This window comes from Channa argus, chromosome 14 (genome assembly GCF_033026475.1).
Source record: "Channa argus isolate prfri chromosome 14, Channa argus male v1.0, whole genome shotgun sequence".
NCBI classification, from domain to species: Eukaryota; Metazoa; Chordata; class Actinopteri; order Anabantiformes; family Channidae; genus Channa; species Channa argus.
Window position 1 is genome coordinate 1,973,900 of NC_090210.1, and position 17,005 is coordinate 1,990,904.

At 38.0% G+C, this 17,005-nt stretch overlaps 2 protein-coding genes across 4 annotated transcripts; both read left to right on the top strand.

Moving 5' to 3' along the window:
• Positions 1–39: 39 nt before the first annotated feature.
• abcb8 (ATP-binding cassette, sub-family B (MDR/TAP), member 8) lies at positions 40–7,445 on the top strand. Of its 3 annotated transcripts, XM_067528726.1 has the most exons (16): positions 40–254; positions 2,511–2,841; positions 2,967–3,122; positions 3,753–3,847; positions 3,965–4,070; positions 4,148–4,309; positions 4,879–4,964; positions 5,053–5,150; positions 5,249–5,354; positions 5,475–5,508; positions 5,613–5,749; positions 5,863–5,957; positions 6,036–6,169; positions 6,295–6,442; positions 6,521–6,771; positions 6,998–7,445. In XM_067528726.1, the coding sequence occupies exons 1-16, from the start codon at positions 121–123 to the stop codon at positions 7,079–7,081; spliced, it is 2,157 nt and encodes a 718-aa protein (XP_067384827.1). In that variant the 5' UTR covers positions 40–120; the 3' UTR covers positions 7,082–7,445. The 3 variants fall into 3 exon arrangements, with proteins under 3 accessions (XP_067384827.1, XP_067384828.1, XP_067384830.1); XM_067528727.1 differs by lacking the exons at positions 40–254; positions 2,511–2,841; positions 2,967–3,122; ... (3 more) ...; positions 4,879–4,964; positions 5,053–5,150 and having other exon boundaries at positions 5,594–5,749; XM_067528729.1 differs by lacking the exons at positions 40–254; positions 2,511–2,841; positions 2,967–3,122; ... (4 more) ...; positions 5,053–5,150; positions 5,249–5,354 and having other exon boundaries at positions 5,492–5,508; positions 5,586–5,749.
• A 534-nt stretch (positions 7,446–7,979) lies between these two features.
• Positions 7,980–16,443, top strand: cdk5 (cyclin dependent kinase 5). Its single transcript, XM_067528737.1, has 12 exons — positions 7,980–8,216; positions 8,536–8,624; positions 8,718–8,785; positions 8,919–8,979; positions 9,061–9,117; positions 9,208–9,303; positions 9,602–9,676; positions 13,469–13,565; positions 13,824–13,893; positions 14,043–14,103; positions 14,195–14,275; positions 14,430–16,443. Exons 1-12 carry the CDS (start codon positions 8,180–8,182, stop codon positions 14,514–14,516), a joined length of 879 nt encoding a protein of 292 aa, XP_067384838.1. The 5' UTR covers positions 7,980–8,179; the 3' UTR covers positions 14,517–16,443.
• Positions 16,444–17,005: the final 562 nt, after the last annotated feature.

A 17,005-nucleotide genomic window follows, 5' to 3' on the forward strand; every position in this document is an offset into this window, starting at 1 on the left:
GTTACAAGCCAGTGTTCACAGTAAAGATAAGGTCACAGAAATGCATTCTGGGTAAGTGTCAATATGGCAGCCTGCAGGTTGGCCGTGGATTACTGCAGGGCTTAACAATTATTTTATTTAATGAGCTTGTTGTCACAGATATTAATACAAAACATGCTTCAGTTATTCTGTTGTAGAGCAAGCACCACTGCTCCTGTGCGCTTATTGTTTTACCCGCGATGCAACAAAACAGCAGATATATGGAAACTTTCACGGTAGGATAATGTTATCGGTAGCTATTTAAGCTAATGACAGCCAGTCTGTAACGTTATCTCCTGTATCAGCCCCATTAATTAGCACTGACAAATTGTCCTACGTTTAATTCTACACACAACAGCTGAAATAACTGGTTTCCTCTAGTGTTCAGTATAGTCAGATAGGTACATTTATTTGATGACCAGCCGAAAAATGAACAGCAACTGAGTACTTTTCATGCAACGTGATTTATCTATTAAACTGTGAAAAAAAAGGTTATACAAAATTAAATACTGTTTCTCTCAGTTCCTCGCTACATTATTAAACTGTCAAAACACCAGAGAAAAACGCATATTTGCTATATATGTGTGTCTATGTATGTTACTAATTATTTTATTTTTTGAATTTGTAAAAATTGATAATGCGGTAATCCACTTAAATATTCATTATATAGGTTTTCTATAGCCTTCTAACGGGCTGTGAGTGAGGCTTGACCTGCTAACTAACCACAGAATTTCAATTACTTTTGCTTGACTGGCAGATTTGTACCACACATATTTATTGTAATTTCATATAATTTTATAAGGACTAAAAATTGAAGGGTTGTGTAGAGTGTAGCAGAGAAAGTACAGAGAGGGAGGCGGGGTGGTGGATGAGATGTGTTCTGAATGTCACCATATTGTTACCTTAATTTTCCAAAATAGCTTTTTGTAGTTTTTGGTCATTTTCAAGCAACGATCTCAAATATTTGCCTTCTCCAGCTAGTAGAATGAGAGAATTTGAATTTTCTAAATGTGGGTTTCCAACAAAATTACCTTTTTTATATTGAAATTTCTATTTACATGCATGACTTATTTCACTGGGATCATATTTCTTATTTATACTGAGTTTGACACATACAGCCTATCGTAAATATAGCTGTTTTGGTGTACGTATCAGCCAATAACTAACAAAAAACAAATAAACATAATATTTTACATACTTTGTGTCTGGATGGAAACGGCTGTAGTGAACACTTTCTTCCAGAAGAGGCAGGAACATAAGGTGACTTATAAGAGTGGAGGTAGAAGCACTCAGATGGACTACATCTTGTGTCAACCCAGTTTCTATCCCATTGTAGAGTGAAGCCAGACAACACAGAATGGTGTGCAAAATTACTCTGGTGGTGAGGAAGTGAAAAAGGAGGAATGTTGTGTAGTTTTCAGGAGTTGAGACAGGCTCTGGTTGGTCAGGAGGTGCTTCCAGATGACTGGACAACTACAGCTAATGTAATCAGGGAGACAGGTAGGAGGGTACACGGTGTGTCATCGGGAACGAGGAAAATGGACAAGGAGACTTGGCGGTGGAACGAGGAAGTTCAGCAGCGTATACAGGGAAAGAGGTTAGCTAAGAAGAAGTTGGACACTGAGAGCATATGAGGACTTGTATGCTAGGTTGGACACTAAGGAGGAAGAGGTGGATTTGTACAGGATGAAAGGCAAAGAGATAGAGATGGGAAGGATATGCAGCACATTAGGGTGATTAAATATAAGGATGGAAATGTGTTGACAGGTGCCAGGAGTGTGATGGGAAGATGGAAGGAGAACTTTGAAGAGTTAATAAATGAGGAGAATGAAGAGTAGAAGAAGTGACTGGTGTGGAGCAGAAAGTAGCAAAAGTTAGTAAGAGTGAAGTGAGGTGGAAAGGCACTAGGTCCTGATGACATACCTGTGGAGGTATGGAAGTGTCTAGGAGAGGTGGCATTACATTAGGACCGGAGGAGAAGTGTACTGGAGCAACAGATGCAGTATTTGCTTTGTGGATGCTGATGGAGAAGTACAGAGAAGCTCATAGGGAGTTGTGTCTTTGTAGATTTAGCTAGGAGCTGTGGTATTGTATGAGGAAGTCTGGAGTGGCAGAGAAATATGGTGAGAAAACAGCCAAAAGGAAAAGAAGGACACGACTTTACATACTTTTTGTCTACCACAGACTACTTACAAGTTGGTTCTAATATCATTATCTGTCTACCTCAAAAATCTTGTTCCAGTGAGGCCATAACTTAGTGCAACTCCAATGTGAGATGGAGAAAATATTATTTAGGTCTTATATCCATTAATTAAGATCATAACACACTAGGCAGATTATTCAAGAATAATCATTGCAAGGCAGCTCTAATTCAGATCAATGTAAACAAAGTAAGCTTAAAACCCTTGGCTATGATTTAATTCCTATGATTTAATCTTTAATCTGTGACTTAAATTAAATGCTAAATTGTATAAATATATTTTTATATCCAGGTTGTATACATCTCCAGGATCTCATCCGTACCAATTCTCACAGCAGCCTGGAAATGCTCTCAGTCGCATCTGGAGCCTTACTCAAAGAGCTGTTCGCAAGTCGGCCACCCGAACATCCCAACCCAGTGGTGGGGCTCTCAGGTTCATCCTGGGACCAACTTTACTCACTGTCTCTTCACGACTCTTTTGTCATGTAGCTCAGTGTGAGGCAGATGTGAATAACAACACACCAGTGGAAGTTGTAGGCAAAAACCCTGTGCCTGAGTTTAAATGGCATATCTTGTGGGAATTTGTCAAACCTCAGCTCTTTGCTCTTATTGGGGCCATTGTGGTAAGTCTGAATTACTCAAACACAATAGAATTGTTTTAAAGGAAAACACGATATGTCATATACTTAGATAAAGACATGTCCTTTAATCTGATCAACTAAAAAAAAGTACATTTTTTTCTTTCCAGCTTGCTTTTGGTGCAGCTATTTTAAATATTCAAATCCCCTTGATGCTTGGAGATCTAGTGAATGTTGTGGCACGTCACCTGAGAGAACATACTGGGAATTATTTCCATGAGATTAGAGGCCCTGCCCTGAAACTACTTGGTCTGTATGGTATCCAAGTAAGTGAACAAGAAACCCGAGCCACTTATAATGCTATTGCTGTAACTAATATCACATCTCATGATGAGCTAGTATGTTAGTATGCTGCCCTAATCATAAAGTAGTTGGGAACTTGTGCAGTGATGCATTATGCCATTGTTTTTCTAATGTTTAAAGTCTAATGTCTAAAGTTATTTAGGAGTTTATTGTTTCTACAGGGAATCTTCGGCTAACATGCCAATTGAAATATGTTACTGTAATGTAGGGGATGAAAACTGATGACATTTATTTATTACAATTGTTTAAATATCTGTTTATTAATTTAGAACAAATACAGGGGCTGGATGCAATAAAAGTGTCACTTGGACACTGTTGCATTCCAAAAATCACTGCTATCTTTATGACGCTTGTAAAAAAATATCTGTTTCATTGAGCTATGCCAAAAAAAAAACATTTACCTAAAAGATGTAATCTCTTTTTAGGTTGTAGTTGTATTGGACTATATTTATAGTAAAAGTTTTCCTGTTGCTAACGCATTTTCTTTCAATAAGTCAACTAATTTTAATTTTGTTTCAATTCAATGGCTTATAAATATCAGATGTTTTCTGGGAAATGGCACGTTGCAGCCGTTATCACCTCTTTGTGTGCAGGGCCTGCTGACAAGTGGCTACATTATCCTGCTATCAAGAGTGGGGGAGAGAGTGGCAGCAGACATGAGGAAAACCCTTTTTGCATCCTTACTGAGGTAGAAAAACAGTGGTGAACCAACACACGCAGCCATGAAAACACTACTGTTAAACCTAAAGATTGAGCACAAGTGCAGTACAAAAAACCCCTTTACAGAAACGTGTTTTTGTCTTAGGCAAGACGTGGCTTTCTTTGATGCCAATAAAACGGGGCAGCTAGTGAATCGATTGACTGGTGACATTCAGGAATTCAAGTCATCCTTTAAATTGGTTATATCTCAGGTATGAAGTGCTACTTTTGTGTTTAAGATGCACAAGATATCCAAGTTTTAGCCCTCTAATATTTTGCCTGTTTGTAGGGTCTACGGAGTATTACACAGACAGTTGGGTGTTTTGTCTCGCTCTACTTCATCTCCCCCAAACTCACAGGTTTGACAGTAGTTGTCCTTCCCTGTCTGGTGGGAGCAGGAGCTCTCATTGGATCATTCCTACGCAGGCTATCACGTTTAGCTCAGGAACAGGTGAGAATAAATGTAGTCTTATCGTTCTGGCCAGATCTTTAACAAACTGCACATGTTGTATTCAATTTAACTTTCATTGCTTCATTACAAGGAGCTGTCCTATCAGAACAGATACACTATATTGCCAAAAGTATTCGTTCACCCATCCAAATAAATGAATTCAGGTGCACAAAGCAAGGTCCATAAAGACATGGATGAGTGAGTTTGGTGTGGAAGAACTTGAATGGCCTGCACAGAGTCCTGACCTCAACACCTTTGGGAAGAATTAGAGCGAAGACTGCGAGCACTGTGTATTATGTATTTCATAAACACACTCCTAAACCTCGTGGAAATACCAGAAGAGTTGAAGCTGTTATAGCTGCAAAGGGTGGGCCGACGTCATATCGAACCCTATGGATTAAGAATGGGATGTCACTAAAGTTCATATGGGTCTAAAGGCAGGTGAGCGAATACTTTTGGCAGTATAGTGTATAATAGGTGTTATCCTAATTCAAAAAGCCACAGATTTAAGAAAGGCCAATAGACCTTTTTACAAAAAAGTGGCATAATAACACTGTGTTGAATTCAAGGTGGCAAAAGCAACAGGAGTGGCAGACGAGGCACTTGGCAATGTGCGGACAGTGAAAGCTTTTGCAATGGAGGAGCGGGAGCACCAGTAAGTCAGTGTATTTTCAATTTCTCATATAGCTATAGTTTGCATTTGTTTGCTCATATGTTCAAATTTTCATCATTTTTTTCACAAGGCTATATGCACATGAAGTTAACAAATCATGTGAAATGAATGAGAATCTTGGTGCTGGAATAGCAGTTTTCCAAGGAATGTCAAACATTGTGTTGAACTGTGAGTGTGTTTTACTCTATTATCTGATTAACACAGTGTTACATTGAATACGCTGTGTTCGAAAACTTCTCTTTTTGGGTTGTGTGCCATTAATACAGGCATTGTCCTAGGAACTATTTTTGCTGGCGGGACTTTAATTTCTAACAATGAAATGTCCCCTGGAGACCTCATGTCTTTCCTGGTTGCTTCCCAGACTGTTCAGAGGTAAATTACTTTAACTTGCTTCACAATGGCTGCACTGTAATATCCTTTGCAATTAAATACATTTCAATTACACATGTAGCTCATGTCGGGCTATAACTCGGATAATCTCTTTATGCTCAGATCTTTGGCCAGTATTTCTATCCTGTTTGGACAGGTGAGTACCACTATTGTAGCATAAACATAGCATAATATAGCATCGGTAGAAATATGAAATATTTTGTAAGAAATCAGTTTGTCAGTCTGTAACATTGGCTACAGATGGTGAGAGGAATAAGTTCAGGTGCTCGGGTTTTTGAATACCTTGCTTTGGAGCCAAGCATCCCACTATCTGGAGGAGGACGCATCTCGTACCACTCTCTGACAGGAAGAGTAGACTTCATGAACATTTCATTCAGGTTTAACGTCACCTTAATTATAAATAAAAGGAATTTTAGACCCTTTGAAACATTAAGTGCACACAAACATGTAAGAATATGATATGTCCATTTCTATTTTTGTCATTTTATAGTTATCCAACAAGACCCGGCCATCAGGTCTTAGAGAGGTTCAACTTAACGCTGCCTCCTTGTAAGACTGTTGCCATTGTTGGAGAATCTGGAGGAGGTAGAACCTTTGTTAATATGCAGCATGTTAACACTGTGAGTGTGTGGGACCGAAAATATTTAACTTTATACATTTTAGGAAAGTCCACAGTGGCGTCCTTGCTGGAGCGTTTCTATGACCCAGTTAGTGGTGTGATCATGCTGGACGGAATTGACATTCGAACACTTGACCTGGCCTGGCTCAGGGGACAAGTCATTGGATTTATCAATCAGGTAAGAATTATTTTTTGTTAATGGTTTGCAGTCTTATAAAACAGGGATTTGAATAAGTGGTCAGCTTTAATAAAATTATGAATTAGCTGTCAAGTTTTCACTGTATCTTGTCTTTCTCTGTCCAGGAGCCAGTTTTGTTTGGATCATCTATCATGGAGAACATCCGCTTTGGGAGGCCCGAGGCTACAGATGCTGAAGTAATTAATGCAGCCAAGCAAGCCAACGCTCACCGCTTCATTACAAGTTTCCCTGATGGCTATAATACTGCGGTTGGTGAGTGTTCCCATTTAAGCTGTTACTGCTGTTATGAAATTGTAATGCAAGCACTCAGCTGTAGATTTTTAAACACAGGTGAGCGGGGTGTGACATTATCTGGTGGCCAAAAGCAGCGCATTGCCATCGCGCGCGCCTTGATCAAGAACCCCAGCATCCTCGTGCTCGATGAAGCCACCAGTGCCCTAGATGCAGAATCGGAGCGAGTGGTGCAAGAAGCTCTGGACAGGGCCACAAGGGGTCGCACTGTGCTCATAATCGCACACCGACTGAGCACTATTCAAGGGGCTGACCTCATCTGTGTCATGAGCAATGGCCGCATTGTGGAGGTGAGGTAGCAGAGCACTTGGAAAACAGAGGTGCTGGTTATCTCTTGTTAAAGGTCTCTGCTAATTTATCAGAGAACTTTGTAAGTTCAAAGAAGCATTGAAACAAGTTCACTTCATCCACTATTCAAGTATTCATACAGATATATTAGATGCTTCTGTCTAAACAATCTGTGCAATGTCATGTGGGCTTTAATGAGAGTTTAACCGCTTTCTCTTTTTGTTTAAGGCTGGAACACACTTGGAACTGCTGAGCAAAGGAGGACTTTACTCTGATCTGATCCGCAGACAAAGAGCTGAGGGGCAGAAATGATCACTTAAAAAACTCGTTTATTGTTTTAACTTGTTTATTGTAGATAGTAATTGGAGTATATTTCTGAATACACAAGGAGGGATTGCATGAACAAATGACTATAGAAAATGCACTGTAAATTTACCAGCTCCCTGTCTAGTTACATGACAAACTATTCATTGTATGTATGTCACTGTCATAGTGGACCTACTAAGTCAGCCTACAAACTACAATACTGTATGATTTCTCAAAAATATAAAGTTGGAAAAAGATAAAGACTGAAAATGAGGACTATATGCTTTGTAGATGGTGTAATTTATTGTGATGATGGACATTTCAAATTTCCCAGTAAACAGGAATAAAGAAAGCAAAAATGTGCTTTCCACTTAGTTCTTCAGCTGTTCCTCCCATATTTTCGAAATACTTTAGAATTTTGACTCTGTATATACTTACAGAGACAGTGTTGGGTGCCATCAAGATTTTGGGTGGATAATGATGTATCTGTATCTCGTGAAACATGTTTTTTTTTTTTCTTCCTTCCACTAATATGTGTGCTAAGCAGACAGTCTGTTGGGAGAGATTTGCATCCACATAAATGTGTTTTTTTAATTAAACAGACAAGTTATGCAGGCAGAAATTAATAGGTTATAAGAGAGGGAGTGAGATCCTGAAGGAAATTCAACATGTAAATCAACATTTACTAATGTGGCTGAAAGCAGTAGAGTATTTTTACAGGTTAACATTAGATTTCAATAATGAAATCATTAAAAAATAATTTATGCTACTTTTGTTAGATATCACATGGTGTATTGTGCACAAATGCACAAATCTCTGACTTCAGTAACAGTATGTGGGTCAAGTTCAAGAGTCAGAGAATCTGGTGCTTGGAAATTTTTAGTGTTTAGTAGTTTACAGCCAGTGTCTTTCATAAAATGTGTTGCAGTTCATCTTTTTACCTCTAGATGAGCAAAAAGCGGAGCTTGGCTGCACAGCGACCATCAGCAGCAAATGCAGATAGCTTAAAGCTAAAGCTAACTATCACAGTTATTAATTTTCACCCCAGTTTGGGGTCAGGCATCAGGTTTCTAGCTGGTCATAGGCTGGCTTCACTTGCCCAACATGCAGAAATATGAAAAACTTGAAAAAATCGGAGAGGGTAAGTCTTATATGCTTTTGATAAAGTTGACAAATATTAGCTGCCCCATATCACAGACCTAGCATCCTTTTATTTGCAGGGCTAACGTTAGCTAGAGTATAACCTCTGTCTTCGCTTTAACGAACTCCCTAATTAGTGCACAATATCTATGCAACGTATACATACACTACTAAGTGCCAATGAAAAACGTCCGAAGAGTTTTACCTGCCAGTATTTACGGTAATAGCGCTACCGCTAGCTAACGCAGCTAAGCTAAACTGATGCGATCCGCACTGTTGCTTTTCCATTCATCAACACGCTAACGTTGTCTGCTTCTTAGGTACGTACGGGACAGTTTTCAAGGCTAAAAACAGAGAGTCCCACGAAATCGTGGCTTTGAAAAGGGTCAGGTTGGATGACGATGACGAGGTATGTTTACAAGATTTAAAATAATTAGCCTTTTAGCAGATGCTAGCCAACTGTTAGCAAGTGGAGCTAATCTCACTGGCTGTCAATTTGCAGGGGGTGCCCAGTTCTGCTCTGAGAGAAATTTGTCTGCTGAAGGAACTAAAGCATAAAAACATTGTCAGGTCAGTTGGCCGTCTTAAGCTGAATTCCATGTGTGTGCGAATGGCAGGCTGCATTTCAGTCTTTGTCAGATGCTATTTGCATTTAACTCAGATGTCAACAAACCTCAACTTAAAGCTGGTTTCTCTGCTGCAGACTACACGATGTTTTGCACAGTGACAAGAAGTTAACCTTGGTTTTTGAGTATTGTGATCAGGTGAGAGAACGTCATCTAAAATATAATGTTAGTCGTAATGTGCCCTTCCTAAAGCTAATGTGCGTCTTTTATCAACTGCAGGATTTGAAGAAGTATTTTGACAGCTGCAATGGGGATTTGGATCCCGAGACTGTGAAGGTGAGTGATACACGTATACTTATTTTCTGGTGCAACCTCGAATGAATCCTTCCCTCCTAATGTTTTCTTCAAACTTGTTTTCCTTTGCAGTCATTCATGTACCAGCTGTTGAAAGGCCTTGCTTTCTGTCATAGTCGAAATGTTCTTCATCGAGATCTGAAGCCACAGAATCTCCTCATCAACAGAGTAAGTGTTCAAATGCATTTTGACTTGAAGCTGGTAAATATTTATCACTGCGGGAGCAAATAGTTCAACTCAGTCACTATACTTTCTTCATTATGTTGAAGGGAGCGACTCTGTCTCGGTGGCTTGCTAATAAAGTTTTATAGTGCAAGGCAATGAGAAATTTATTAATAATAAACTTCATTAATAATATTTTGTTTAAATTGCACTACTGGATCTAATGCTAATATAGAAGCTGCAGTTTATTAATGCGTGTTCATCTTACCTATAAAGAGTCAGTAACTTGTGTTTCTGTTTCTAGAACGGAGAGTTGAAGCTGGCTGACTTTGGGCTGGCTCGAGCCTTTGGCATCCCTGTGAGGTGTTACTCAGCAGAGGTAGGTTGTGTATCGTAAGAATGGACAAATGTATTATCTGTGTGAACTTGCAATTATTTTTGGCAAGTGAAACCACAACAGAGGTGGATTTCTAAGTTTTTTTTGTTTTTTTCTACTAGGGACTTTTAATTTAGTGCCACCACACACAATATGTAATAACTTATGCTCTTTAATCAAAATTGGTGAATGCAGCTAAGGTACACAATCTCTCTCAATTTCATCTCAATCTTAAACTGTTTAAAAAAAATATTTCAAAATCTCCAAAAAGAAAATGCAACGCTTTGTTTGTTTGTTTGTTTGTTGTTCCAGTTGTTTGTTGTTGTACCAATGTTTTGGTATTCACATGCTTATTCTTTTTGTTTGCACTGGAGCAACACAAAAAAAAGAAAAGAAAAATCAAACATGATAAAAATTCACACAGAACTAAAAAATGGACTGGACAGAATTACTGCCACCTTGTCGACATCGTAAAAAATAATTGCTTTTCAAACATGTGATGCTCATGTAATTTGTATTTAGACACACCTCTGGCTAGTAACAGGTGCGGGCTATATTATAACCACACTTGCAACCAGTTTTAAATGGAGAAAAGTTGACTCAACCTTTGTGTTGTTTCTCACACTGAGCATGGAGAAAAGAAAGAAATGTAAAGAGGTGTCTTTTGATTTGAGAGAAAATTTGGTGGAAAAACATGGACAATATCACGGCTACAAGTCCATCTCCAGAGATCTTAATGTTCTTGTATCCACTGTGCGCAATATCATCAACACGTTTACAGCCAATGGCACTGTAGCTAATCTCCCCCGACGTGGTTGGAAGAACAAAAATAATGAAAAATGACAAATGGTCGTTGAAATGGTGGATATAGACCCCTGATTAACTTCCAAACAAATTCAAGCTGATCTGCAGACACAGGGTGCAACAGTGTCGGCTCGCACTGTCAGTCGCCATCTAAATGAAAAGGGGCACTATGGTAGGAGACCCAGGAGGACACCACTGCTGACACAAAGACATAAAAAAGCAAGACTGGAGTTTGCCAAAACTCATGTGACAAAACCACAATGAGACAAAAGTAGAGTTTTTGGTAAAGGACATCATAGCACTGTTTCCAGAAAGAGAAATGAGGCCTTCAAAGACAAGAGCACAGTCCCTACAGTCGAACATGGTGGAGGTTCAAAGATGTTTTGGGGTTGATTTGCTGCTTCTGGCACTGGATTCCGTGACTGTGTAAAACGGTATCGTGAAATCTGATGGTTACCAAAGAGTTTTTGGGCACAAAGTAGTGGCCAGTGTCAGAAATGTACTTCTCCACCAGAGGTCATGGGTCTTCCAGCCGGACAATGACCCGAAACACACTTCAAAAAGCAGTCAGAAAAGGTTACAAACAAATCACTGGAGAGTTCTGAAATGGCCAGCACTGAGTCCAGATCTGAATCCCATACAACACCTGTGGAGAGATCTCATCTTTCAAATGGGAGAATTCATCCTCCAAATCTGACTGGAGATCTGAATAATTTTGTCCAGTGCATTTTTTGGGTTGTGTGTAGAATTGTATCACATTTGACTTCCCTGCTCTGTTGCTTGTGTTCTAGTAAAAAATAAAAATAAGCACATAAATACCAAAACATTTGCAACTGGAACAGTTTTCTGAGAGAAGGGTTGCATTTTCCCCTATTTTTGTCCGTGACTGTATGTATTAAAGCAACAACATCTAAGTTGCAAAGTGCAATCCATGACCAATGTAAAGAAAACCTACAGGGGAACACGGCTTCAAGTATTAAGAAATGAAGGGTGCTCATTTTAAAAAGCCCCTTTTTTTTTTTTACACTGTATGAACCTGCTGAGGCAATGCAATGATTCTTCTGTGTTTTGGTTTGGAAAATTCAGCCAAATCCAATATCTAAAATACAATAAATTATTTCAGATTGAAGTCTGGTGATTTCACATTTTTCGAGGTGATAGTTGCTGGCAATCCAATTGCTAGGTAAAAGTACATAATGTATTTTTAACCTCATGTTACACATGAATTTCTCCATTTATTTAAACATTTTGCTTCCCATAACCTACAGCATTACATTAATGTAAACCTCAAAGTTAAAACATTGCAGATGGTTGTGATTCAATAGTACAATACAATCTCTGCACATTCAACAATGTGACCGTTTCAGGTTATTCAAATCATCTATTGATGCATCTGTAATTGATTTACAAAAATACGTCGTCTAACGTAATATGAGTCGGCGTTTCATAAATAGTATCTTGAATGTCGTGCGTACTGTATGCGCCCGGTGAGTGTGCTGCTACATATACGCAGGGAATCAGGCACAACTCCCATTTACAGAGTGTCTGCAAACTATGCAGACCGAAAACCGTTATTTCATTGGCTACAATTTAGTTGCTTCGTCACAGGGAACATCAGTTAGCTGAAACAGCCAAGAAGTGTTCAACCACCAAATTAAGTTTTGCGTTACTGCTGGGAGCTTTGAATTGTTTACAGATTTACCGTAGACCCAATCCATGTCGTAGGTGTGGGCTTGTTTTGATCCAGAATGGTGGCCAGTTTCAAAATGGTGGTCGCCACAGTGTTTACTTTGCATATGCAGACAAAACAGCCGGGGGAAACAAAGAAAAGTTTGCATTTTTAGCAATGACTAAACAGGGAAGAATGATGCTTTTAAGGCTTGTTATTTTGGATAAAATGGCTTTTAGACTAAAAGCTTGGTGCCATTTTATTCTTTGGATTAGTATGGAGAGAATGGCGCAAAGCACTTGAGGATTCAATACGCTGGAAACATCATAAAATGAAAAAAACCTCTCGTGGAGTATCCACTCGTTACAGTTTGAGAAACTGTTGTTGGTCTCTCAAAGTGAAATTGGTTTCTGTCATTGGCGTTCTAAGGTTTTTTTCAGTTTGCCGAGTTTTGTTCGCAATACACTGGCGCAATTCTGAAATACTTCGGGTGACTATGTCTTTGTCCCGTGGGCGACCCGGTGAATTATAACGGGTGGGAAAATACTCTGATTAATTGATCAATTGAAAAAATAACAAAACAAAATCGTTACCATTCACCCATCAGAAAAGTGTTCAGTAAATGAACTAATCATCTAGTTTACACAGCAGAAGCAGAGTGATGACAAAGCATTGAAGCAAACAATGACACATTTTGATTGATCTACACTTCATTAAAATTACTGCACTCATAACTTAATCATCATGTGAGTGGGGACATGGAGATGAGCACTCAGGAGAAGCAAATGGCAAGAATTAGTGTAGGCTGTGTACGTCCTATGCTGAGTCAGTCCAGTTTGATGAGCCACAAGTGCATCTTCACATTTCTCTGTAAAATCACTTGTGAAAAGTTTGTAGTGGCTCTGTAGCTGGTAGACACATAATAAAAATCTGCACAGAACTGAACTTTGAAACTTTTCAATCTGAAACAAGCACTTCCGGCTGCCCACACATTCTCTCAGAAGTAGAACTTGTAAAAAAAAAATGTGTATTGTTTTCACTCTGTCATTACACTTCAGCAGACACATTTTTATAAAATGTGAAAAAAAAGTCTGTGCAACACTTGACACCTGGCAAAGCAGCAGTTGCTGAGATGCAAATGCAACTTCACTAGTTAGTGGAAGGGACAAAGCTGCTAAATCCATTGTTTTTGGAAAACATCTGTCAAAGTAACTCTGAGAACAGCAATTACCTGAACAGTTTTAAAGCCATTTTGGCTGTAACATTTGGAGCAATTGGTTTAATTATTACATATTTTACAGCATGTGCTTTTTGATTTGTAGGTGGTGACATTGTGGTACCGGCCTCCCGATGTGCTGTTTGGTGCTAAACTTTATTCTACCTCAATTGACATGTGGTCTGCTGGATGCATATTTGCAGGTTTGTTTGTGATAGTGACACTAGAAAATCTCTTCTCTTTTTACACATTGGAAAAATAAAAATTAAAAGTATTCTATATACTTAATTAAATCGTATTGAAAGAGGATAAAAGTAACACATATATTAAAGACATTTTTGACTCTTTTTGTCCTGTTGATCTGTTGTTGGTGGATTTGTGTGCATAAGTTGCTATAGGACAGAATAAAACAAAATGGGAAGTTTTAATCATATTTTATTTTCATTTCATATCCCCTTCAGAGCTGGCAAATGCTGGAAGGCCTTTATTTCCCGGCAACGATGTGGACGACCAGTTGAAAAGAATCTTTAGATATCTTTTTTTATTAAATATGATATATGTTTATATATTTCTGTATGTGGGACTCTGACACCATAGGCCTTTGTTTTGGCAGATCACTGTCTTCACAGGTTGGACACACATCTCTGTTGAAAAAAAGTTTTTCTTTAATCAGTTGGTACGTTGTTAGGGACACCCACTGAGGAACAATGGCAGACGATGACAAAGCTCCCTGATTACAAGGTACTTTTTTTTTTTTTTAATCATTTAATCATTTTTTAAAGCAACAGTGGACAGTTTACAAAATGTTTTACTCTTCATTTTCTGCCTGCAGCCTTACCCCATGTATCCAGCCACCACATCCCTTGTGAATGTGGTTCCCAAATTAAGTAGCACAGGACGGGATCTACTGCAGGTACTTTTAAGTTTCAACTTGCCCTTAGCCAAATTTCTGTCCGTATTTTGTCCAATTAGCAGCTAACGTAACACCAGCTGCTCCCAATTTGCCGTTTTCCTTCCTAGAAAAAATGTTGCTGTTTACTTAAAATGTTTCCTTTGATCTCAACCAGAACCTGCTGAAATGTAATCCTGTCCAGAGGATCTCTGCAGAGGAGGCCTTGCAGCACCCTTACTTTGCAGATTTCTGTCCACCCTAAACACTAAATTGCCTCTAACTGAACCTCGGCCACCAGAATCAATCATCCTTCTCTCTGTTGGTCCATTACAACGCATCCCAACGAGGCAAATCCCAAACTGGTTTTCAAGCGCTCCCTGGGAATTCATTCTGTGGTGCGTCCATGTCAAACAAAGGCTTTTAAGTTCTTTTAAGTTGTAAGCCAGTTTAATTTGGTGTATATACGCAACCCGGTTAATTAGCACTAATGCGGGACTGTGCACTGCATGTTGTAATGATGCATTTCATACCTGTGGATGTTGCTCCTATAAAGGAGTTTCTTATCCAAGGAAAAATAATTTCTGACTTTTAAATGGTTGACCATCAGTAGAAAAAGGCCCTGAAAATCTGTGGGGTCCAAAAGTGAACTGAAGCTAATGCTATGCCTTTTTGCATAATTTCAGTCTAAAATAGATAATATTATTGATATTTTTCATAGGTAAAGGAATCTAAGGATTGCTTAAATTTGGTGACAAGAATTCACAGTTAAATAATTTCAAAATGATCTCAAACATTTCTTTGGCGTTTGTGTATTTCAGTTCTTCCTTTCTTGTTGAACACAAGTACCACATGTGTCGGTACCAATGAGAAATTGATCATAGGCTAGTACATTGGATCAAGTGGAGACCACTGATACCAGGGCAGCTAAAGCATCAAAGTCAGCATCTGCCAGTTTTAGAATCCCAAGTAACGGATTCGTTCAAATTTCAGAAGGCTTAATTTATTGTTAACGTGTTTTTAGGCTTATTTGTTAATGTGCAATGCTTTATGTTAGATTTCTGATTTCCTTGGAAGAAACTGTCGACTGATTTTAATGATTACAGACATAGTAATTTCCACTGAAATAACTGATTTAAGTTATATCTGTGAATATATTTGTCCATTATTTGTTTATTATTGGAAACAATTTCTCAGCATACTCTAAATTATACTGTACACAGAATTCACGTAGCTCCGACAGTATTTTCTGTATTAAAATCAACTTGCCGATTTTATAAGATATGATTAAGACAATACAACAATTCTAATAGTTTAACTTTACTCCACACTTAGATTTCTAATGTTTCACATACTAACAGTACAGCTCTTTGTCCATCTAACTTAAGACATTGTATAATAGCATGGGAAGCTAATTTATAATTGTCTTATTTCTCAGGCTTTTTATTTGTTACAGTTTTATTATAAAGCATTTAGTTAGATATTATTGAACACTGACAGCTAGTTATCATTAAAAGGGCCTAAGTATAAATATTTTATTGACTATCGGACCATTTGTGGCACAATGCTTAATGCTCATTATTATACTAATGTCTTTTAGCTTTACTAATGGTTAGACATTTAACAACTGCAGATAATCCACTGATAATCTGGATTTTCCTAATTGTTTTTCACCATTAGTTTCCATTTCGTTTATTATACTAACATTGTTTACAGCTTGCAGTGTTACTTTATTCCAGATTGTTACTGTGCTACATATTCTGTATAAGCCTACATAAGTTGTGTTTGAAGTAGCTGTCTTATTAGGGAAATGATTCATTTTGCTGTAAGACAGTTTAAGTGAGACGAGGATGCATGTATTTATTGATGATCGACTGCCTGCCTTTTATTTAGATGTAGCACAACTTTATTTGGTACTTTGCAGCTTTATTAGGATCTAAAGTGTTTAAAGGTTCTATGTGTGGGGGCTACGTTATAATGAAAGTAAAATTTGCCCTGAGTATTTCATTATGCCATGATAAGGATGGTGATTGGGACAAACTGCTATAGAGTTAATTTACAGGTAAAAGTTTAAGTTTTATTAACTAGTGGATTTTTGCACTTTGCTAATATTGTTGATTTTCTTGTTAGAAATGTGATTCTTTTATGTCGGCCAATAAGACTCAGTATTCAGTAAAGTTCCCATAAATACACGTTTGCTTCTTTTTCAAAACAATTTAAATCTTCTTTACAGCATTTATGTTATAAGCAGTTATTATTAGTGGTGCACACAGAAAAGTGGAAATTTTAACACAATTATTTTCAGGCATTCAACAGTGTAATCTGAACACTATACAATTTTAGTAGCATTTTATCCAACTTTTTCAGTACTGTTCTACTATATTTTATATTTAAATATATAAGGCCCAACAAGTTATAACTACCACTATGGTAATGAATGATGCTGAGACTCCATTAAACTTTAATAAAGCACCACATCCACACTATATCAGAAGTTGTAATACAATTACATTTTTAAAAACACTTGTTGATTATGTTTAAGTTCAGAGTTTCTTAACAAAATGTGTTGTATCACTATAATAATGGGGGTTGTTGTTGATCTTAGGGGTTCGGTTATCTGGAGGTCGAGTCATCTCAACTGGACTTCCTTTATTTTTGGATTGAAATGTATTGCTTCTCATACAAGTAGCTTCTTTAGTCTGAGGGACAGTTGACTAGAGGACCCAGTTATATGCTCCAGGGTGGTCCTTGTTT